This window comes from Oratosquilla oratoria, chromosome 35 (genome assembly GCF_046742065.1).
Source record: "Oratosquilla oratoria isolate Oo_2021 chromosome 35, ASM4674206v1, whole genome shotgun sequence".
Lineage (NCBI taxonomy): Eukaryota > Metazoa > Arthropoda > Malacostraca > Stomatopoda > Squillidae > Oratosquilla > Oratosquilla oratoria.
The window spans coordinates 30055973-30080972 of record NC_134811.1 but is presented as its reverse complement, the minus strand read 5'-3'; the positions used below and the strand labels follow the sequence as shown (position 1 = coordinate 30080972).

Sequence of the window (25000 nt, the reverse complement as noted above, 5' to 3'; positions counted from 1 at the left end):
ATGATGATGATGATGATGATGATGATGATGATGATGATGATGATGATGATGATGATGGAGAAGAGGTGGTGTATCTTCTGGGTGCAGTGATGACAGTGATAATGTATGATATCTACGTTCATTTATGGTGATGATACCGTGTTACATATTCTACCTGCAGTAATGACTAACTATTACGAACACCGATGTGACGTCCATCGAATTTTGAGATAATTATGTCCATTAACCATGAAGACACTGTCATACCTCCTAGCTGTAGTGATGGCTCTAATAATTTGAGATAATTATATATATTACTAAAGATAAGAGGGATAATATGCTCACTCCATCAAATCAACATTCCAACAGGAACGCCTGCTCTGAAAGTAACTACGTTCGACCATCTATTTCTATCCTGTAAATTAATCTCCCTCCTCCACTTTTCCCTGGGCGATCTCTCAGGTAGACATCCGAGAAGGGTCAAAGGCTTTAACAAGGTTGATGCAGGAAAGGCAATCATATTAAGACAGCGGGGCAAGATTCGTGGTAATGGATATAGATTGGACAAATTTAGGTTTAAGAAGGAAATAGTCAGGGAATTGTTTATCAACAGAGTGATTCACAGATTGAATTGACTTTGCAGTGGTAATGGACATGGAACTGCCTAGTGTAGGCCTTATGGTCTCTTGCAGTCTCCTCCATTCTTATGTCCCGAAAGGCCCTTTTGTTACTGAGGGAGGGAGGGCCAAAGGGGTGCCACGGAGATGAACAAAATCGCCTGGCGGTAATTAAAATAAAAAAGGAAATTACTTTATGGTACGGAGGGTGCCTATCCCAAGGAAGAACGATGCAGACATTGTACCTCGCCACGGTCGCTTAATCCGCCGATCATGAATCAATCAACCAATCGGTCAACTAATCAATCAACTAATCAACGAATAAATAAATTTCTACTCTCTCATAAACTGAATAAACTAACAATGCGCTACGTGGAAAAAAAAAACTTTCACTGCACAAAGAACTATTTATGCCAAGATTTCTGCCCAGTTGAGTAAAACAATCCAGTTTTAGTTAGAATAGAAAATCTAAAATAAAACACGACAAGACCTGGGTGAAAGAAGACCAAGAGCATCGTGTTCGATAAAGCTGGAGTAGTGATCGACTGGAAGTGGCCCGTGATTGATGACAAAGACGTGGTGACAGGAAACATGACTTTAATGATCGATATCTGCGCACTGGTGGTGGGCTGTTCGAGGTGTTGTGATCGATGAAAACGCACTAGTGTTAGGTTACATGAACCTATAATCGACCGTGAATATGTTCTCAGATAAATCTGATCATTGGCAGGTGAAGAAAGAGGAGGAGGAGGAGGAGGAGGAGGAGAAGAAGGAGGAGGAGGAGGAGGAGGAGGAGGAGGAGGTGGTGGAGGAGGGGGAGGAGGAGTATGTATTTCATTTCGGAGAGATAACTAACGATATGACATAATGAATCAGTCGACTAACCCCGTGTGTATATTCGTATATTCGTTCTGTTTCAACACCGTAACTTGAGGCAGTCTCCTGATGACGTCACGTCGCTTTCGTTTTTGAAGTAAACTGACAAGCCTTGTGATCGATGAGGATGATTGATGGTATACTGCAGAGCAAGAATAAGGCTAGTGGTATGCCAAGGAATACAGGGTACTGTATTTCATGCAACTGATTCAAGAATAACATGAGGACAAGTATATTATACAACAAGTCACGTATATTGTATTAATTTTGTTCTTCGGAAGTAGAGCTTGTACAAGCAGTCCATGTGGATTCTATGAACACGACTATTTGAGTAATATCGTAAGTCTTGATAGCGAATACAACAAGATGCTGTTATGGTTGACGTTATCTTACAGCGTTTCTAAAACTATTAAATGTTTTTGATGACTGTATTCTAAATGCTTAAGTCAATTGTTTGAGATTTAACAAACCTTTTCACTTCTTATTGTTTTTCGAGCGGTTTCTTTATGGCGGGAACACGATGTGTAATCGTCGACATCATTTCACTGATAGTAAGCATTGGACGTTATACAACATTTGATTCAGTGTCTCTTATCCTTTGTAAAATACTGCTCCAAACGTGTTTACCTTTTTTCTTATTAACCTGGTGTTCATTAGGAAAGAATTCCTTTTCACTGCAGACAGCCATGGAGGTGTCTCAGAGGAATTTGTGCCCAAGAACAAATTGTTCTTGACATTCTCCGCTGTCTGAAGTATGTAATGCAAATAATAGTGAAACATTCAAGTCAAAAATTAATTCTTTTCTTCTGCTTTGATGTATTATGATATATCTCCTCCTTTGTTTCAGATATTTTGTTTCATTGAATATTTATAGTTTATCTTTCCTCGTTCCTCATTTGTTTTGATTTGTTGCTTATTTGCAGTCTTCTTTTTTTTTTTAATGTTTGGTATTTCTTCCTCGTCTCTTAATTTTTTTGTGCTTTAGTTCTCACTCGTGCGCGTGCATCAGTGTCATACTGATTTGGTTTACGGTATAGTTAACCTCCCAATTCTAGTTTAAGAACTAATTTAGTACAAAAATATAACAACTTTCTCCACGAGGCGTGTGATGCCATTATTGAACAGTTCCACAAAGGCTGTATCAACCTCCAAGTGAATAGACTGGTCCTGCAGAAAGCCATGAAGGTTAACATCTACTTGACATGATTTCTGGGTACGATGTAGTTGCAGTTTTTCTCACCCAGGATGGGTTATTCAACATGTTACAGTTAATCCTGTTATGGCGGGCTGAATTTATTATAATTCATGATTACAAAGTCTCAATCGAGATGTCCATTTTTTCTTGTTTTTTTCCCCTGGTTAGTTGCGTCTGTCAAAATGTGGCGGTGATTTATAAAATAGGTTATAATGTTTTTATCACTAAATGCTTAGAAAAAGTGACTATAATCTATCTAATCCGTATTAGGGGGTCCCCTGAATATACAAGTCGATGTAAGGGGTCCACAAAGATTGAAAAGCTGAAAAACACTGATGTAGTGCATCCTCTGATCCTGGTATACTTGTGCACACGTATCACTGGTACACCTGAGTAGGGCATACCTTATCATTAATGTACCTGTAATTGTGGAAAATGTGTATGTTATGTAGCCAAAGTTGTAGATAAAGTGAAATACAGAGATAAACATAGAGGAATATATATATATATATATATATATATATATATATATATATATATATATATATATATATATATATGGAGAGAGAGAGGAGATAAAGTGAAATACTAAGATATATATATACAGGGGTACAGAGAGATATAGAGGGAAATAGAGATACAAAGAGAGAGTAAAGAGTGGTTTTCATGATCTTACACCATAATAAAATTCTCTTTTAGGCGTTAAATAGATCCACCTTTGTGATGTGGAGTTGTCAAGTGCGAAGAAGCTTACTTTTTCAGGGTGTTCAGCTGATCCACACGCCTACGAGTATTTCAATTTTTTACGGTAATATTAGAATATCAATTCCCTCCTGAATTACACAACATCCTTTCCGTGGCTCCCACTTATATATACAGGTCTAGCGGAAGAAGTAGTTTAGGTTCGCAACAAAGTCATTTCTTGTTCGTGAAACAAAGAGATCCATTAAACTCGACAATGAGACCCATTGCAAACGTGCACAGAAGCAGCTAGACGCTTCAGTATACATGTATGTATATGTATAATCGTTTACACGCAGATAGGAATTCACACGCGTTTATACACGCGCTCGTATGCATACACGAAGAAGTGGGTGCACACAAAGACAAAGACAAAGAGATACAGACACAGACACAGACACAGACACACGCACACACACACACACACACACACACACACACACACACACACACACACACACACACATGTTCGTGTATATCTTTATGGATCATCCTTACGTCAATCATAAGAACACAATCATGTTTCTGTCAATTGAACGTTTCTGGCCATTGTCATGCTAAACATCACTTTGGCCATTCATGATAGCACACCCGACGATAAGGGAATAGATATCATATTCACTCTTTAATAAATTTCACAAACCCCACGAAATCGTGTTTTTTATTATTATATAAATGCTCAAATCTCTTTCGAGCACAACAGGTGACAGATGGACGGGGGGGGGGGCAGATTTTTAGGTGTGGGTGCCAAGATCAGCCAGATCTTTGCTTTTTTTCAACTTTTAAAGCTTTGTGGACCTCTTGCAACAACTTATATATTTAGGGGACCCCTTGATACGGGATTAGAGAAGATATAACTTTTTCTAAGCATTAAGTGCGGACTGAACGCCTCAACAAAAATTCATATAAAAAAGTTCATGATTTTTCAACTTGAAACTTTCAGGTTTTATTTAAAACATAGGTAAAAATATATTGTAAACCCGATAACTTGCTATGTCTTGACGTCATAAAGTTGTGACGTCATAACGTTTTTTGACGTAATCGAATACATACGTCGTAATTTTTGTACTACAGACTTCTGCTTTTTCATGGTAATACTGAAAGATCCTATAAACACTTTCACGCCTGTTTTTTTTTTTTTTTTATCGCAATACGACGTGAGATATAGGTGTTGTAAGTATGGAAACTTACGTCACCCTTTTTTTACGCGTTTTCTTTCTACTTAGATGGAGTCCGTTGCTCTGTTTTTCAAGACATCGGAAAAAACAGGCTTGGAAATAAAGATATACCTATTATACAATACCAAAAGCATTTTCAGGCTACTACAATTGGTTAAAATTTTTTGGCATATTTTTAATTGCAAATATTTGTGATTTTGAGATACAAGCGCTTAAAGTTATCAGCATTGTATATATCTGTTATTTATTGCGCGATTTTTATTATATTCACACACATTATTATGTAATGTATATTGAATAAGTTGCCAGTAAATATATTTTAATGTAATATATATAGTAGATATGTATATATCTACTATATATATTACATTAAAATATATTTGTTACTCGCCAAGCGGTCCTTTTCATAATTGAAGATTTTGCGCTTTTACCGGTTTAAAAGCTCACTGCTGGGGTGTCAACACTATGTCAAATCATTGCAGAGTGGTTTATTTTTACCAGCAATGAGCACCTTCTCCCAGCTCAATGATAAATTACCAAACAGGTGTTTGATTATCCTACACAGGCGCGATCCCAGCCCCGTATATTTCTCCTTCGCCAGCTATTTTCTCTTCCTCCTCCTGAATTTTCCTCATTATCTTCTCTTCATCTGGAAGAAAGCCCTTTGTCAGCTGTGTTGTCAGGTGTGGTGGTATTTGGTGGTGGAGATGGTGATTGGCAGTGGAGGTGGTGGTGACGCGCGATGTGGTAGACTCCCTCCTCCAAGCCTCTCACGCATTGCCCTCCTTCTATCATAATTTTCATCCCACTTTTGGCTCAATTTCTCCATCTTTTCCTTGGTTTTCCTCTTCATCACGATGCAGTTGATGATTCTACATCTGGTACGTGTTGTAATGTCCAGTAAACAAGGCAAACAGCGGCACAGGAACACAATATCGCCACAGTCAGTGAGGTGTTTATGCATCAATCTACTCTGATGTTTGATGGGTAACTTAGGCTTGAAGCGTGCTGTGCACACCACACGGAAGAGGAAGTCACGCTGATGCCAGACGTACAAAAATATAACCGTTTCACGGAATTAGACAAGCGAAAACAAGACATATTTATAGATATTTAGGGCCTATTTTTGTGTGAGCCATTTAAATTGACACGACTCCCGGGTCCTTAAACTCCCTCCATTACGCTGAAAAGGAAAAGTTGTTCATATTTTGCTTTTAGGATATTTATATTGTTCAAATATGCCCATAACTAAAATTCGATTTTTGGATGAAAATTTCATGATTCTAGGTGTTCAGATCCCCCTTAAGTGATAGAAAAGCTATGATATACAAGTCATCACCACATTCTTAGAGACAAAACTACCCAGGAAAAAGACTAGAAAAACACAGACTTCTATATTACGACACATTATGCAATATTGAAGTCCAAAAAATACTGAGCCATGACAAGATTAACTGTAACATATTGAATTCCCAGTCTTGAGGATCCTTTGATAGATTTCTGCGCCCCCCCCCCCCTCGGTTGAGAAACGCTGGACTAAGATGTCCCTCACTAACGGGTTGTTCAACGACCTCATTAGACCAAAAGGGTCTAAGCAAGTAAGATCAAGGGTGCTGGAATTGGATCATGTAGAAGGGTCTGGAAATGGAATCAGGGTGAAAAGGGCTGAGGTGCAATGGTGACGTGAAGGATAACAGTTTCGAGAACGACAGCAGGGAGAATGAGGGATAGTAAAGAAAGGAAGAGGTGGACTAAAACGGGAATATTTGAGGAGTTTGAGAATGGGAACAAGGACGAAAAGAGGGGCAAGGGCGGGGGATGTTGGGGGAATGTAGAGGGATTCTGAAACGATAACAGAGAAAAGAAGAGAGAACAGAGAGGGAGACTGTGCTAGAAATAGAAAGGGCGGAGGGAGGTGTGTGTGTGTGTGTGTGTGTGTGTGTGTGTGTGTGTGTGTGTGTGTGTGTGTGTGTGTGTGTGTGTGTGTGTGTGTGTGTGTGTGTGTGATAGATAGAGAGAGAGAGAGAGAGAGAGAGAGAGAGAGAGAGAGAGAGAGAGAGAGGCGTGAATGAGTGGGGACGCGGTAATGGAAGGAATGGAAACAATAGAAGACAAAGGAATGAGAAGAGAAGTAGATGAATCAGAGAAAAGGGATTGATTGAAAAAAAAAAAAATGCAAAAGAGAGGATCTGGAAGAGGCTTCACCATCGACAGGGTATCTTTTTTTTGAGGGGGGTCAAATTTCAAAAGTTTGTATGCACTTTTTTTGGGTGTAATGTAGTTTTGTTTTTAAACGAGTTGTTTAACGAATTTATACGCGCAGTTTTGAAAATGCCTCATGCTGACCAAAAAGACGTTCTGATACTAAAATGTGTGTTTTAGGTTACATTTTTAACACGAGTTTTATGGAACTTAGAATCTCACTTATCTAGATTAGGTACAAAGCGTGGGAAGACTAGAATTAGCTGGTGACAACTATGATTAGGGGAAAAAGGACCAATCGGTACGCAAGGGGTTATGGTGAAATAGAAAAAATATATAAAATAGATTTATAAAAAAAAAAGATTGTACAAATCAATAATCAAATAAACAAATAAATTATAAAGTAAATATAAATAAATGAATCAGTGAATGAATATAGTATAAAGACTCAAGGTAGAAAAATGTATGGAAAATTAAAGACAATAGAAATTGAATAAAAAACATGATTAAACAAAGCAAGTGCAGGGTAAATTTAAAGTCATAAACAATATAACAGAATAGTACGTAAGTAGCCAGATGACGCAAAGAAAAAGAAATACATACACACACACATATATATATATATATATATATATATATATATATAAATAGTACGTAAGTAGCCAGATGACGCAAAAAGAAAAAAATTATATATATATATGTATTATATATATATAATATATATATACATATATATATATATACATATATATATATATATATATATATATATATATACATGCTAATAAGAACACGGGTACGTGTGTTCACTTATGCAAAGTAGACCACTTGGAAAAAGAAACTAACGAAGCAGAGCGCTTTCGTATATTACATATACATATATTATATAAATATATATATACACACGTTAAAATAGACAACCTTGCAACTCGAAACACACACGACTCTTACGTGCACCAACACTTCAAAACCTAAAATAGAATTCAAAACCAACACGATGCCACTGTACCATTACACAAAAGTAATACAATTATGCAAAACCGAATACATTAATTACACAGCTCTTCAGTACTTCTCTGTGTGACTGTACGACAGTGTGATTGAAAAAAAGGTCCTTAATCAGAATCAATTGTTGGGGATGAAATGACCAGACTGGCACGCACGGAGCCTGTCGAGATGGACGTGACAATGACCACATGGCGTGACGAGACGTCGCCTTAGTCGATATACATTTAATCAAGAGAAAGCCATGAAGAAGGAGGCAGCCCTGTGTAGGTGTATATCATATATATATATATATTATATATATATATATATATATATATATATATTATATATTATATATATATATATATATACATACATACATACATACATATATACATACATGTTGAATTATGTATGATAGAATGAGTGGAAACGGTGGTGAGGTAAACGCCAAAAGACCGTAGGATGAAACGTTAGTAATAAAAGGACTTCCTCAGAGGAAGTCCTTTAAGGACGAAACGTTAGTAATAAAACTCCTACGGTTTTTTGGCGTTTACCTCATCACCCTTCCCATTCACATACAGAAATACATACATACATACATTATACCAGTCGGCAAAGGTTCAAAAAGGGGTGATTAAGGAAATAAATCAGAGGAAGCTGCAATAAGTTGAATAAGGCACTTAATAACATGACTTTTGCGTACCTCTAACTGTTCCGGATTTGGCCGCCATCTTAAAACAATGGCGGCCATTTTTTTTTTTTTTTTTTTTTTTTTTAATCTTAGGACTCACTTTAGAGGAAAATGTGCCGATATATAAAATAATCTACATAAAATTTTCTAAAAAAAAAAAAAATGCTCTTTATATTTTTCTAGTGCGGTGTGCGGTTTTGACGCTAGAGGTATAAGAAAATTTACATGTTTTTGAGTTGTACCCCCAATTATTTAATGTCACATGGATTATCATCTTATATTCTTTATTGAATAATGTTTTAAACTTACATTCATTATATCTTTTCGTTTTCTTTCAGAGTGTATGAACAAGGATAGTTAAAGAGCCATTAATTCTTCTTTTGTGGAAAAAATACTTCATCAGGGAAATGTTTCATTTGTGAAGGGAATATTTCTGAGAGGTTGACTTGTGAAACGAAAATTTTTCTGAAGAACCATCAAAGACAATGAGAGTATTTTCCTTGTAGTACTTCTTTACATGTTCAGCTGTTCAAGATTGCTGAAAAGATTTCTCCTTGATGCCAAACATTTCGATTACCAAGAAATCCTCCATCAACAATATAAAACGTATTTCCATTAATGTCACTGTCACTAAGGGGTGAAACTACTTCATACAAAATGGATTTATTGGTTTTACGCATTGTTGATTCATCAAAGAGCGACATGGGATGTGAAGCCAGTTTATACTCAAAGTTCTCTTAATAGTTCTTGTGAAATCTTGGTTAATGAAATTCTTCTAAATAACATTTCAGGATCAATTAAACTATACCTTACTAGTATCATGGCAACTTCCAGGAATTTGACCTTTTTTCAACTTTGACTTTTGCAAAGTTGCTGCCAACAATATCTGGCACTGATTTAACACCAACATCATAGGAATTATGAGGATTAGTTTCTACATCCCCTGTTAATCCTGCACTGACTGACATAGTGCCATCAAAACCTGGAAATAGTGGATATGATGAAAACCACTTCAAAAAGTGCTGAAGATCTTAGTAATCTCTTGACTTACGAACTTTCCAGACATCTAAATGCTGCTCTCCTATACTGTAAACAATATAACAATAATCCCCAGTTTTTTCTATAATCCTCAAAGTGGTAAGTATTTGGAGATGAATCCATATCGTCAGCATAAAGTCGGTCATTTCACTGCCATGTGTCAGTCCGCGTTTTGCAACAATGTACGAGCTTTCACATGCAAAGGTTGGTCAAACGTTTCAAAATGACTTTGTTGCTTCAGCTTTTTGCATTTCTCCACAGCTTGGTTAAGTTATGTATATATGGTGTCATAGTAGGTGGAGCATTTGTAAGTAAAAGGTACGAGATAGGGGCCACATCATATTGCAAGATTGCAGCACATTTCTCCAAGTAACCATTCTAACCTGGAGTCTTTATTTACCATTTTCCATACACTGGAGTTCATTGTTGATACTAAGACAATGGCGGATATTGGATTGATTTTTTGCTAAGTCTCTGTCACCCCCAAGAGTCTTCTTTTGCTTTTACTCTCAAAGGCTCTCATGGTGTAGCCAACACGCAAAGTGCCCCCTTAAAAGACTCGTACGACCGTCAAATGTCATGCCTCCGGACCAGGTCAAGACTATGGTCACTCCTTAGCACGGCACTTGTATTTATCTATTTTATATTTTTGTATATGTATGCTTTCACTCCAACAATTTCATTTCTCTTGTAAATACAATAAAAATTTCTGTATATCCCGTAACAAGGATATATGTATAGTACCAAGATTGTAAACTGTTGTATACCAACAACAAATAATTAAGAATATCATCACCATTGTTGTACATAGTATCGTCGGCATTTTGAATAAACATATCAGTCATGGGATTGACTTTAAATATCATAGGTATTCTTATGAAAGAATACCAGCCGTTTGCATTATACGTTTACTAAAAGTATACTTAAGGGAAGATCATACCGTGGTGAACTGAATATGTTCTGACAGGTACATTCTGACGAGAACACTGAGCACGAAAGTGTTCATTCCAAATGTATCTAAAGGAACCATACCGCGCCGAGCTCAGTGATGTGTTCCGACTCCTCTTATGAAAAACTTCCCATGCCTTCCTCTCCCTGCCACTCGTTTTAAGCTGGACACTTAGCTTATTTCACATTGAAGTAATATTTGTGACACAGAGAGTGCTTGCCAGCCCCGCCGCCCCGGCCTGCCCTGCCCAGCCCCGCCACCCCAGCCTACCCAGCCCCGCCGAACCGGCCTGCCCACCCAAGCACAGCCGCCCCTGATCGATACCGCTGACCCAGCCTGCCCAGCCACCCCGGACTACTCTGGCCAACTCTGCTGCCCGCGAATCTCGCTTACATACTAACCACGTAAACATGACGGACGATCAACCACAGGAAGGAAGTGCGTTCTGCGCACCCCACTTTTCCAGCCGCGACCCAACAATATGGTTCACAATCCTCGAGTGTAACTTTAAGGCAAACCGCATTACCACCAGCCTAACAAAGTTTTCACATGCTTGCGGCCTCTTACCACCTGACGTACTCCTCCAGGTTTCGGACACCATCTCCAAGGCACCAACATCCAATACCCCATATGAGGATCTGAAACAAGCCGTTCTGGCCCGTCTCGAGTCTTCCGAATCTACACGCCTGCAGGAGCTCCTCTCCAAAGAAGAACTCGGCAGTGAGAAACCGTCCGACTTGCTGCGACGCATGAAACGACTGCTCGGAGACAAATGCGCAGCATTCGACCAATCCATCTTACTCCACCTATTCTACCAGCGCCTGCCACCAACCATCCAAGGCAACCTCTTCAGCGCCAAGAACAAGCTTTCACTCGAAGAACTAGCCACGCTCGCTGATGACTTCATGGCTTCAGTACCAGTCGCGCGTCCTACCATCGCCAAGCTCACCAAACAGTCCAAAACGCAGGCGTTAGCCGAACTAGTCTCCAAACTCGCCCTCCAGGTCAGCGCCCTCCAAGAGCAGGTTAACAACCTTCACAGACGACCCCCGTCACCCAGATACCACCGCAACCGCTCCAGGTCTACATCCAGAGGGAGACCCAAACACCAGGCGTCTGCTTCTACCATCATCGCTTTGGACAAGATGCAAAGAAGTGTACACAGCCGTGCACCTTCTCACCAGCACCGTTAAACGAGATGGGCGGACGCTAACGGCGCACAGCGTTCGCCAACATACATCAAAACTTTTCTTCGTTTTTTATCCACTCTCAAACACCACATACCTCATAGATACCGGAGCTGAAGTCAGTGTCCTGCCTGCCACAGTAACCCAGCACTCGCTGCCGCCGACGTTTTACCTCTACGCAGCCAACGGCACCAAGATACCCGTTTTCAAGAGGAAGACACTTCAGCTAGAATTCAACCTTCGCCGATCCTTCGAGTGGACCTTCTACGTTGCAGCAGTTTCCCAACCAATTCTTGGCGCCGATTTTTTTTACCCACTTCGATATGCTGATCGATATCAAAAATGGCAAACTCCACGATCCCCTTACATTGATTTCATCCAACGCCAGACCAACAACCGGAGTAAGTTGCCAGCTTTCAACCATTAGTGCCGATAACAAGTTTGCTTCTCTCCTTAGGTCCTTCCCTACTTTGACACAACCTTATTCCACGGCCATGGCCGTGAAACACCACGTAGTGCACTACATAAGAGACTACGGGATCTCCAGTCTACGCCTAGGCCCGTCGTCTAGCTCCAGAACGCCTCAAACTAGCCAAGGCAGAACTGGAAGCCCTCATACGTCAAGGCATCATTCGCCCAAGCTCAAGTAACTGGTCGTCAGTGCTCCACATTGTACCCAAAAACAACGGCGACATCAGACGATACAGTGACTACCGCGCCCTCAACTCGCAAACTGTGATGGATAGGTACCCAGTTCCCAACATACAGGAGTTTTCCTCACACCTTGCAGGAACTCGCATATACTCCCGGATCGACCTTGTCAAAGCCTTCCATCACATTCCAGTCAATCCGCCGGACATCCCAAAAACAGCTGTCACCACGTCTTTTGGTTTGATTACATTAGAATGCCCTTCGGCTTCAAGAACTCTGCCCAAACTTTACAGAGATTCATGGTTGAAGTCTTACGAGGTCTGCCTTTTTGCTTCACTTACATCGACGATCAGCCCATCGCCAGTCCGGACGAAGCCACGCACCAATACCATCTGAAACAAGTCTTTGCCCGACTACAAGACTACGGCATTCACATCAATCTCGACAAATCTGAGTTCGGTGTCTCGTCCATCAACTTCCTAGGATGCACTGTCACACCTTCAGGCATCACCCTTGTCTCATCCCGCTGCGACGCCATTTAGGATTTCCCGAAATCTACAACACAGCGCCAACTCAAACAATTCTTAGGTATGTTAAAATTCTATAACAGTTTCATTCCAGGCTGCGCTCAACTGCTCCAACTGCTCTACTTCATGATCAAGCCATGCAAGAGGGGGCGTTCCATCGTACTCACCTGGGATACCGAAACTGATGCAGCTTTCATGGCAGCTAAAGAAGCACTCGGGAATGCTGTCCTTAAGTTTTCTTATCCCTAACGCCATCAATTCCATCTTGACAGACGCCTCAGACACAGGTGTCGGCGCAGTTCTGCAGCAGTACATCAACGACGCCTGGAAACCCATAGCTTTCTTCTCAAAGAAAATAAAAAACGCCGAGAAGAAATACAACGCCTTCGACAAGGAACTCCTAGCCATCTACAAGGCTGTCAACAGGTTCAGGTATTATCGAAGAACGACAATTCCATACATACACCGATCATAAACCAATTATAACTACATTCACCCATAACAAAACAACCTACTCCCCTAGACAACTACGGCACATAGATTTTATTTCCCGGTTCACCACAGATATTCGCTATGTTCGAGGTGAAGATAGCTGCCCTACCGACGCACTCTCGCGCAACATATCTGCAGTTTCTTCCTCCCTCAATGACTATTCCGCCATCGCCGTAGACCAAGCTGATGACACCGAGCTGCAGTGATTAATGGACAATCCCGCGCTGCAGATGAGGAAAGTACAGCTACCTGGAATCAACACTCAGCTTTACGCCGGAGTATCCACGGACACCATCCGGCCCTACTTGCCTGAGAACTACAGGTACCCCTTGTTCCACCATTCACATGGCCTCTCCCACCCAAGTATTTGAGCTTCACAGCACATGATGTCATCCCGCTTCATTTGGAATGGAATCGCCAAAGACGTTCGACACTGGACCCGCACCTGCGTCAAGTGCCAAGCTTCGAAGGTCACACGCCACACCACCTCCCCTCCAGGTACCTTCCACCCAGTCTCTACTAGACTCGAGCACGTCCACATTGACATCGTCGGACCGCTTCCCTTGTCAGACGGTTTCAGTTATATTCTTACTTGTTTAGACCGTTTTACACTTTGGCCCGAAGCCACCGTACTTACAGACATAAGCACAGACACAGTAGGCAAAGCTTTCATAACCACCTGGATTTCAAGATTCGGTACACCACTCACCCTCACATCCGACCGTGGTAGGCAATTTGAATCCATTCTATGGAACAAAATTATGTCTTTGCTGTTCTAAACCGCCGGATACCTAGCAAACTGCCATCCTCAATCCAACGGACTCGTCGAACGCTTCCACCGACAACTCAAGGCTTTAATTGCAGCAACAGCACGCAACCGCACCGACTGGTCTACCACGCTTCCAATGGTCCTCCTCGGCATACGTACGTCTCTCAAAGAAGACATTGGCCACTCTTTTGCAGAACTTCTTTATGGTACTCCACTCAGTCTGCCAGGCGAGTTCCTTGCATCCGTCCCTATAACACAGCCTTGCAGCGTTCAAGATTATGCCACTAATCTTACAGACACAATGCAGAAACTCCAGCCAGTGCCACCGCGTACCTCACCCACAAGAACGTTCGTGAGCCATGACCTCGATGACTGCTCACGTTTTCGTTCGCGTGGACAGAGTGATGAAGCTTCTTTAGCAACCATACGATGGACCATACAGAGTCGTCAAGAGAACAAGAAAGAACTTGACTATCGATCACCGTGAAACCATTGAAGTAATCTCCATGGATCGCGCCAAGCCTGCATACCTCCTCTCGGACAACACACAACATCCTGTTAGTCTTCCGGCACCTCCGGACACACAAGTATACTATAAAGAAGAAAAAATTATCGTTCTCCTACCTCGTCACTAGGGGGAGAATTCTGTAGCCAACACGCTAAGTGCTCCCCCTAAAAGACTCGAATGACCGTCAAGTGTCATGCCTCCGGACCAGGTCAAGACTATGGTCACTCCTTAACACGGCACTTGTATTTATTTTATACTTTTGTATATGTATGCTTTCACTCCAACAATTTCATTTCTCTTGTAAATAGAATAAAAACATCTGTATATCCCGTAACAAGGATATATGTATAGTACCAAGATTGTAAACTGTTGTATACCAACAACAAATAATTAAGAATATCACCACCATTGTTGTACATAGTATCGTCGGCATTTTGAATAAACATATCAGTCATGGGATGGACTTGAAATATCGTAGCTATTCTTATGGAAGAATACCAGCCGTTTGCATTATACGTTTACTAAAAGTGTGCTTAAGGGAAGGTCATACCGCGTTAAACTGAATATGCTGTGACAGGTATATTCCGACAAGATAGCTGTTCTTTAATGAATAGTACCAGCCGTTTGCACTATTCAGAGTGTGCTTAATGGAAGACCATACCGCGGCGAACTAAATGTTCTGGCAGGTACATTCTGACGAGAACATTACCAGCAGTTTGCACTGAGCACGGAAGTGTTCATTCCAAGTGTGCCTAGAGAACCATACCGCGGCGAGCTCAATGGCGTGTTCCGACTCCTCTTATGAAAAATTTCCCATGTCTTTCTCTCCCTGCCACTCGTTTCAAGCTGGACACTTAGCTTACTTCACATTAAACAATGGGATCATGACCAAACTTGGGATAGGTTCATCTGTTGTAGGATCATTAAGAGTAACACACTAGGTGGAAAGTGATGAACCCATCAATGGTACAAATGTTTACATTAGCATTGTCGTATATTGTGTAAACGAGTCAGTTTGAGCCTCCCTGTTTGGATACTGTAAAGCTGATACTCGAAAGAATGCTGCCTCATAATAGGAAGGACAAAATCCTAAGGTAGAAGGAACATTCAGTAGATGCTTAGAACCATATTCTTAACTAAGATGAACAGCAAGGCATACTTGTAATGGTGATCTAAAGAATTTGGTCTGGCTGTTGTCAGGATAGCATGTGAGATAGCTGTAGTCTACACCTCTTCTCCCGCTTGTTTTTATCTTTATTTTTGTTCTTCAACACAACAGTTTTAACAAGACAATACAAGGTGTCTGGTACTACAGATCTGAAAACCGTCAGGAATTTATCTGGCGGTGGATACTGGTCCATCTCGTATACCTGTGACCTCGTATCTTCAGCAACTGTTTTTGCAGTTGTGATTGCTATCCGATGACGCTCTGTTTTCTTATCGTTACATTGTTTTTCGTATCAGGTATCAACCAGAATGTTGTTACCTGTGTCACCAAAAAAATTATATATATATATTATATATATATATATATATATATATATATATATATATATAGATATACATATATATATATTCTTGGATATTTTTGCCTCTGTTCAGATTTTAATGTTTTCTCAGTTTAGCTCACCCTATCCCTCAAAAATGTCACTGAAAGAAAATTGACATTATTGTTGATTTTCCACAAGGTGGGTAAAATCATGGATCATTGCCTCTGAAACTGTAGCGCTTTTGGAACGATCACGTTTTATTCCAGAGGATGTTTGGTAGCCCAGTGGATACCGTGTCGAATTCATGAGCATGTGGTCATGTGATCGATTCCAGGGACCTGCTCCGGGTTGTGTCGCGTTGGTTCCCAACAGCCCTGGCCAGGCGGGTAGGCGAGCCAAACATTGGCCTAAAAATCCCCAGGGTTTGCCGCAACTGACAGGGCTTTGCCCTACCAGGAGTTTCTTCCTTCTCACTGCGTGGGAGTGTGGTGAGTGAGGCGAGTTCTTCATGCAGGCTGATTGGTACTTTACTCCTGCAGCAACTAGGTCAACTACATTACAAATACGGGTATTAACTGTTTTGCCCTAATCATTATTTCTCTTCTCACATGCTTTCTTTTAATAGCATCCCTAACATGAATAATATCTAACCTATGCAGAGTTTCACGCACACTTAGATTCGTTGCATTGTTTTTTCAAAACCTTATCTGATGCGTTTCCACACACGTTAAAAAAAGACAATCACGAAGATCAAAATCCGGTAACAGGCTCCTTAAGACATGATAGGTCCTGGAAGGGCTTGCAGTCTTTTGAAAATTTTCAGTATTTCTTTCTTTGGCATACACATTTGTGCATTTTTCATGCACTGTACCTTTTTCAGTCCTTTTAGCTAAGAATGTTTTTAGTCTTTCCATTTACTGCTGCTGTCTGTGTTTTTACACCTTTCTCTTTCACTTCACGAGTCACTCCCTCAGGAAGATTCCCTTCACAAATGAAACATTTACCTAATAAAGACATTTTTCCCCACACCCTGAAACAAAATGAAAAGCTACAATTAATGTAAGAGTTTAAAACATTCTTCAATAAAGAATACAAGATAATATTCTATGTCATATTATGTAACTGGGGGTATGACTCAAAAACGTACACCGCACTAGAAAAATGTAAAGATTTTTTTTGTAGAAAAACTTATGTAAGTTATTTAATATATCGGTATATTTTCCTCTAAAGTGAGTTTTAAGTGAGATAATTACTAAAAACTGTTTTTGGATACCATTTTTTCAAGATGGAGGTCAAATTCGGGGCGTTAGACTTATATACATATGTATATACATATATATATGTACATACTGTTCATGTATATACATACATATACACATATACTAAAGGCTCTTTCCCCTTAACAAGGTAGCCAAAAAACAAAGGCATATAATCTCCCACCCATTCCATCTCCATATACTACACTCCCATCCACCCCCCTCCCTCCCTCCCTCTTATCTTGGCTTCTCTTGGATGACGGGTCATCCCTGCATCTTACCCACTGCCCTGGGTCAGAAGCAGTGTCGCAAGACACAGCACATCCACAGCAAGGCCACTTCATTAAATCGGTGACGACCCCCCCCTCTCCGTCTCCTCATGCAAAAATAGAGAAGAGGAGGAGAAATCCCTTTGGGCTGTGTCAATTTATTATTCGCACATACTCTTTCTCCCTTCATCCCCCGCCCACTCCCCTCATACATCACAGCATCATCCATACACAACCCTTCTCCATTTACCCTTATCTTCTGTCCTCTCCCGTCTTTCCTCAACAGTCATTCCGCTCTTTCCCAATGCCCCTTTTACCCCATTCATCCATCTCATCTTTGGTCGCCCCCTCATGCTCACTCCTTCCACCTCTACCTTCCACACCTCTTTTACTAATATTTCTTCTCTTAATCTTTCCCATGTGTCCAAACCATCCCAATACTCTTTTATCAACCCTATCTCCCAATTCCCTTTCCACCCCCGTTCTCTTCACCTCCTCGTTTCTCACTCTATCCAGCCTATTAACCCCTTTCATACTTCTCAGGCACCTCATCTCAAACACATTCAAACTCCTCCTCTCTTATGTTCCATGTTTCCGCCCCATACAGTGCTGTCGGCACAATCATTTCTTTATACAATCTACTCTTAGCATCCATTCCCAAATGTCTATTTCTCATTACACTTTTTAATCCCCCAAGGTATTTACTTGCTTCTCTCCATCTACATTCTACCTCCACCTCCACTCCTCCCTTTCCCGCTACATTCGCATCCAAATATCTAAAACTATCCACTTCCTCCAGTCTCTCTCCCTTAATACTCACTTCCAGTCTGCTGCCACTTTCTCCCCTTGTACATCTCACCACCTTACTTTTACTCACATTTGCCTTCAACTTCCTTCTTTCACACACTTTCCAAAACTCTGTCACTAACTTTCTCAATTCCTCCTCTGATCCTGCTACAGGCGCAATGTCGTCAGTAAATAACAACTGGCTTATCTCCCACTTTTCTCCATTTTCTTTAACCATCTCCAATCCCCGGACCCATTACCCTTGCATTTACCTCTCGCACCACCCCATCCATGTATAAATATGTATATTTATATGTATATACATATACATATATGTATATACATATATACGTATATACATATACATATATGTATATACATATATACTTATATGTACATACATGTATATGTATACACACACACACATATACACCTCGATGAGGAACCCGACGTTTCGGTCCTAGTCCAAGGAACGTCTTAAGGGGTGTCATGGAAGACAAAGAACACAAGTTGCTAATACAAGTAATTTGGGCAAATTTGTACCCCAGGTTCAGCTGGGACCGGAACAGCACGGCCGGGGCGTGCCGTGTTCCTCCCATGCCAGGTGACTATTGACGCATTGAAATGTATACAATTAACAAGCATTTATATCCATATGTTCTGTGTGCATTATTGTATACAAACTTAAATGGCACATGTATACCAACTTATTCATATATGCCCGTCTGCACATATATGCATGTACTGTACATCTAATGAGGACATAATCACTAATTTGTAAATGTTCACTATAAACCCACTATCGGAGAAATAATAACGGAAGTACAGGGAAACTGTATATTTCGACTACTATCTGTAGCCCTCTTCAGCAGAATGCTTACAAGAAATTAAGGTACAAGTATATATGAGATAGTGAGGGGTACATAAAAGGGGATGGGGAAAGTGGGGGACTCAGGTTACATGCCCTTGAAATGGTTGGGTCAAGGAAGGACAGTTGGTGGTATTTTGTCCGACCGCTCTTGACATTAATTTGTTGACCGCTAACTTCGTAATACAATCTGGGGGTCACTGACCTTTTGAGGTATTAAAGTTAGGATAATGTTTTCTTAGAGAAGATTCTACAATTTTCCTTCGATAGCTACAGTGCGATTTAAAAATAATTGATGCATTATCCCAATCTAATCTATGGTCTTTTTGGCTGGCACGAAGGAACACAGCGGAGTTAACTTGTCCATATTCTATGGAGTTTTTAAGTTCCTTTAATCTCGTGGACAAATCCCTGCCAGTTTGGCTCCAGTAGACATCATCACAGTCTTTACAAGGCAATTTATATACCCCGGAGTTTTGGTCCACATCATCCCTCCGGTGTACATTTACTACCTTTCTAAAAATGCTGTTTGGATAATTGTAAATAAATTTAATTTGGTTATTTGGTAGAAGTTTGGAGACCGAGTTGATAGATTCATTAAATGGTACAATGATGTTATTGTTACCCCATTTAAACTTCTCCCTGGAGTTATTTGGTTTATAAAAATTGGATTTGGCTTTATGTAGGGCTTTCTTTAAAAACCATTCCGGATAACCTACGTTAGAGAGTTGTTTATTGATGATGTCAAATTCTGTTTGCAAGAATTGTGGACTACAAATCCTAAGGGCTCTGAGATATAGGCCCGATGCAACACTAGATTTAATATTATCCGGATGGTGGCTAAAACAGTGTAGGTAATTTCCTGTGTGGGTAGGCTTCCTATACACAGTAAAGGACAATTGGTCCGGGTCTCTTATGACCGAAATGTCCAGGAATGGGATCCTACCTCCTTCCCATTCGACCTTAAAATTAATATTCTTAGCTAACTTACTTAATTTAACAAAGAATTCATCAAAAGAACCCCACATATCGTTCCATGGTGTAAAAACATCATCAACATACCTAAACCAAAACATGTCAGGTGGTTTAATCTTAGGTAATAAAATACTTTCAAAATATTCCATGTATAGATTAGCTAACACGGGTGAAAGGTTAGAACCCATACTGCAACCATATCTTTGTCTAAAATAAGAATTATTGAAAGTAAAAACATTGGTATTGATGCATAAACGGGTCAGGCTAATTATCTTTGATACTGAAAGTGGGAGTTTGTATTGATACGGGTGCAGTTTGGTTTCCAAAAAACTTAAGATATCTTCAGTGTTAACATTTGTGAATAAGGAAACTATATTGAGACTTAGTAGTTTGCTATTTGTAGGTATGATTTATCTTTTAATTTTACTCACAAAATCTTCCGAGTGTTTAATGTGAGAGTTTGAGAAACTTCCCACAAATGGTGACAAAATCCCTGTGATACCTGTCACCGTTTATGCATCTATACCAATGTTTTTACTTTCAATAATTCTTATTTTAGACAAAGATATGGTTGCAGTATGGGTTCTACAAATAGTAGTCGAAATATACAGCTTCCCTGTACTTCCGTTATTATTTCTCCGATAGTGGGTTTATAGTGAACATTTACAAATGTGTTATAACATACCAATTTCCAACTAATTTGTAAGTTGGAATTCGTTTTCGGGTGTTGAAATTCATGACTAAACCTGGAACTTAAGCTACTCGGCCGGGGCATGCTATGTTCCTTCCTTGCCAAAGGCCTATTAGGATAATCACATCAAAATTAGATATACGTACATATACAACCATATATGCATTAACCTATTCAAGTTCACACGCACGCAGACATGTTCTCATATATACACACATGCGTACACAAGCACATATGCATAATTATTTAATGATGCGTATATTGGTAGGAATTTAATTCCCCTGTGTCGAGTTATACTGCGCCATGTTCCTTGGTAAATTGGATTTAAATATGTTCGTCTGTTGATGTTGTTCTCCTTGGTCGACCAGACATCTAAGAATAATCTCTTCTTGGAGTTGTGTATGAATTTCGCACCTTCCCGAATGTATCTGTTACGACAAAATATTTATGGCAACCTTTTGTAAATCGTGTGTCTACAAAATTAATAGATAGATATAGATAGATAAATAAATAGATGAATATATAAGATAAAAGAAAATATTTATGTTCACTTGATACCTATGGCTTAAGATAAAATACGATATGCTGGGCGAGCTAATGATGTTTTTACATTTTTTTGATTCGTTTTATATATTTACTTATTTATTCATTTATTTATCTATTTATCTATTTGCATCCCATTCCAGTGTCATCGAGTATGAGAACAGATTTCGTTCTTTATGGTATTCGATCCCTTTCATTTGTTTTCTTTTCCAGTTTGAATCGTTTCTGGAAAGTGTGAATTGAAACGAGTTTACATTCTACTTCTGGTAGTTGTTGTAGCCTTGTACATTGATAAAACAAATTTGTATTTCATAACTTTATACCCCAACAAGTCCTCTCTTAGTACAATGTAGTACAATTTATAACAATAGTTAATCTACCACGGTGAAGTACAAGAGTTGTATCGTCGCCTTAGTGATAGGCCGGTCCTAGAGTGAGCCATTAAATCTGAACTGGATAAAAAAAAACAGATCCTCGTTCTTTACACGAAAAAATACACTTGTGTAAGAACACTCACAATCACTGGAACGTAATCATAATTACGATGTTATTTGATTTCTGTATTTACCATCCCACTCCCACACAGTGGGAAATGAAAAACCCGTGGTAGGGTAAAGCCCTGTCAGTTGTGGCAAGCCGCAGAGTTTTTGCATTGTTGTGCAGAGGACCCGAAAACCGCAAACAAACCCTTCACTCAGCTGAATGAAGTCGTCTGACGTCACCCATAATAAAGCTAATCAATGACGTCTTCCATAATAAAGCTAATCAATGACATCATGAAACTTTAATTTACTCCATATGCCCACGTCCCATTATCTGTATAAAATCGCCTGATATTAGCCAGAATATAACTCAGCTGAATGAAGTCGTCTGACGTCACCCATAATAAAGCTAATCAATGACATCATGAAACTTTAATTTACTCCATATGCCCACGTCCCATTATCTGTATAAAATCGCCTGAAATTAGCCAGAATATAGTATCTGAAAGCTGCTACCGTATCGAAGGGGTAAATTGCCTCTTCTGCAACAGAAGAGGGTCATACACGGATGAATGCAACAGCCTGGAGGTAGATGAAGGAAAAGCGTCACCCGACACAGAAGGGGTGAAGGAGGGAAAGAAGGTATGTAAAGGAAGTTAGGAAGGAGAAAAGGAGGGAAAGGTAAGAGAGAGCCATGGAGGCTAAGGTAAGAGAGGAGGAGGCAAGAATAAAGAAAAGGAGGGAAAGGTAACAGAGAGGGTCATGGAGGCTAAGGTAAGAGGGAAGGAGGCAAGGATGAAGAAAAGGAGGGGAAGGTAACAGAGACGGCCATGAAAACTAAGGTTAGAGGGAAGGAGGCAAAGGAGGTAAGGAAGGGAGCGGGAGGAGCAATCTGGTGGGAGAGGGTAAGGAAGGGAAGAGGGTAAGGAAGGGGAGAGGCATGGGAGAGGCATGGGAGAGGCAGGGGAGAGGTCTACGTGCAGTGCCAGGAAATGTTCTCTCCGGCAGAGGTGAGAGTTGGGCCAAACTATAACGACGATAATTGTACTAATTGATCCAGGAACATAGGTCCACGGCACTCGCACGTGTAACGCCATCTGTCGCAACAACGCCAACTGCAACGCTCGTCCGCCGGTAGTGCCAACTTCACCTGTAGAGGTCGTCTTGTGCCAATTCCACCTCCAGAGGTCGTCTATTGCCAACTCCGCCTACAGAGGTCGTCTATCACTACTGCCAATTCCACTTACGGTCTGTCACTATTTCCAATTCCACCTACAGAGGTCGTCTATAATTATTTCAAATTACACCTACAGAGGACGACGCCTGTCTGTCGCTCCAATCCTTAGGGAGAGTACTTAGCCTTTCCCTTGCCGTCTGGTTGGTTGAACAACTTCTACCAGGTTTTCAACTCCGAGACTGATGTACTTGTAGATGACCTGTCTATGACCTGACTCTCAGGTCCTCTCATGAGTGAATGGGAAGGGTACAAGAGGGTCGAAGTCCTGGAACCACCTAAAGAGTGCCACGGAGACGAATTCACCCGGAAACAGTAAGAATAAGAAGAAAAGCGACAACCGGATCGGAAGAGGTAAAGGATAATTGAGGCGTTCCGTGTCAGACAGGCGAAGGCGCCAGCACCTCAAAAATATGTTTTCTGTGAGTGTCTCCTTTGGTCAAACTTTAGACAGCGAGACCACCTCAAAAATACGTTTTCTGTGAGCATTTTATTTAGTCACACTTTGGACAGCGATAACTCAAAACATGGTTTGGCGCCTTCGCCCGTCTGGCATGGAAAGCCTCTAAAGTATTCGCTATCGGAGCTGTGACACAGATGGTGAATAAAATAGCTCGGCGATGGCCAGCACAAAAGGAAACGTGTCATCAGATACGTAAGGGGCTTAGGTGAGAACGTGGGAGAAGACGGGGTCAAGGGGAAAGCTGTGGATCGAGAGGGGGTAGTGGAGAGGAAAGGAGAGGAGTGGAGTGGAGAGGAGGGGAACAGAGGGAAGGGGAGGGGAGAGGAGGAGAGGGGAGAGGAGGAGAGGGGAGGGGAGAGAAGGGGAGGGGAGAGAAGGGGAGGGGAGAGAAGGGGAGGGGAGAGAAGGGGAGGGGAGAGAAGGGGAGGGGAGAGGAGGGAATTTTAGGGGATGGGGAGGGGAGGGGAAAGCAATGTATCGAGAGGAGGTAGTGGAAAGGAGTGGAGGGGAATGTGGAGTGGAGGTGGGAGGTGGAGCAATGGATCGAGAGAGGGTAGTGAAGAGGAGTGGAAGGGAGAGGATTGGAGGAGAGGGGAGGGGAGTGGAGGGGAGAGAAAGGGAGTGCAGGGGAGAGCAGGGGAGAGGAGAGGAGAGGAGGGGAGAGGAGGGGAGAGGAGGGGAGAGGAGGGGAGAGGAGGGAAGGGGAGAGGAGGGGAGAGGAGGGGATGGGAGGGGAGAGGAAGAGGCAAGACAGGAGGGATTTTCTACGACGCAAAGAGGGCTTTGCCTCGCAGGTAAAGGGGACATATCAAGTTGAATCTGAATCTTTGGCGTTACAAGTGGTGAACCTGAATAGTCGCCAGAGATTTTCAGTTGAACGAAACGAAACGAAACGAAACTTGAAAAATAACAAAGAAAATTATAGCTTTTGCATATTTCACTGAAAGAGTGTCTTGCCACGACGATGGAGTTAACAAATTAAAAATGAAAAAGAAACAAGAACGAATATCCTGTTTAAGATTCTTCGTCGATGGCTGAAGATCTTTCCTCGAAGTACTTCGACGTCTTTCGCGATGTCTGTAGCCCGGGAAACATCTTTCCTCGCCACAAGTATGAATTCCGTTTTATTCCTCAATTAGAGTGATGCCCTACCCTGTTCTTAGCCTAACCTAGCTTAAACTAACCAAAACTAATGTATCCTAACCTAACCTGACGTGGTCTGACCTAGCCCAGGAAAACGCCGCTCTCCTCCTCCTCCTCATCAATTATCATCGCAAGTTTTATGTATCCTTATCATATATATATATATATATATATATATATATATATATATATATATATATATATAATATA

The 25000-nt window shown here is 40.8% G+C and overlaps 2 protein-coding genes across 2 annotated transcripts; both read left to right on the top strand.

Annotated features, from left to right (window-relative positions):
- The first annotated feature begins 10866 nt into the window (after window positions 1-10866).
- LOC143018718 (uncharacterized) lies at window positions 10867-11649 on the top strand. The gene has a single exon (XM_076174303.1). The coding sequence runs from the start codon at window positions 10867-10869 to the stop codon at window positions 11647-11649; it is 783 nt and encodes a 260-aa protein (XP_076030418.1).
- Window positions 11650-13699: 2050 nt separating this feature from the next.
- Window positions 13700-14569, top strand: LOC143018717 (uncharacterized). Its single transcript, XM_076174302.1, has 2 exons — window positions 13700-13973; window positions 14109-14569. Exons 1-2 carry the CDS (start codon window positions 13700-13702, stop codon window positions 14567-14569), a joined length of 735 nt encoding a protein of 244 aa, XP_076030417.1.
- Window positions 14570-25000: the final 10431 nt, after the last annotated feature.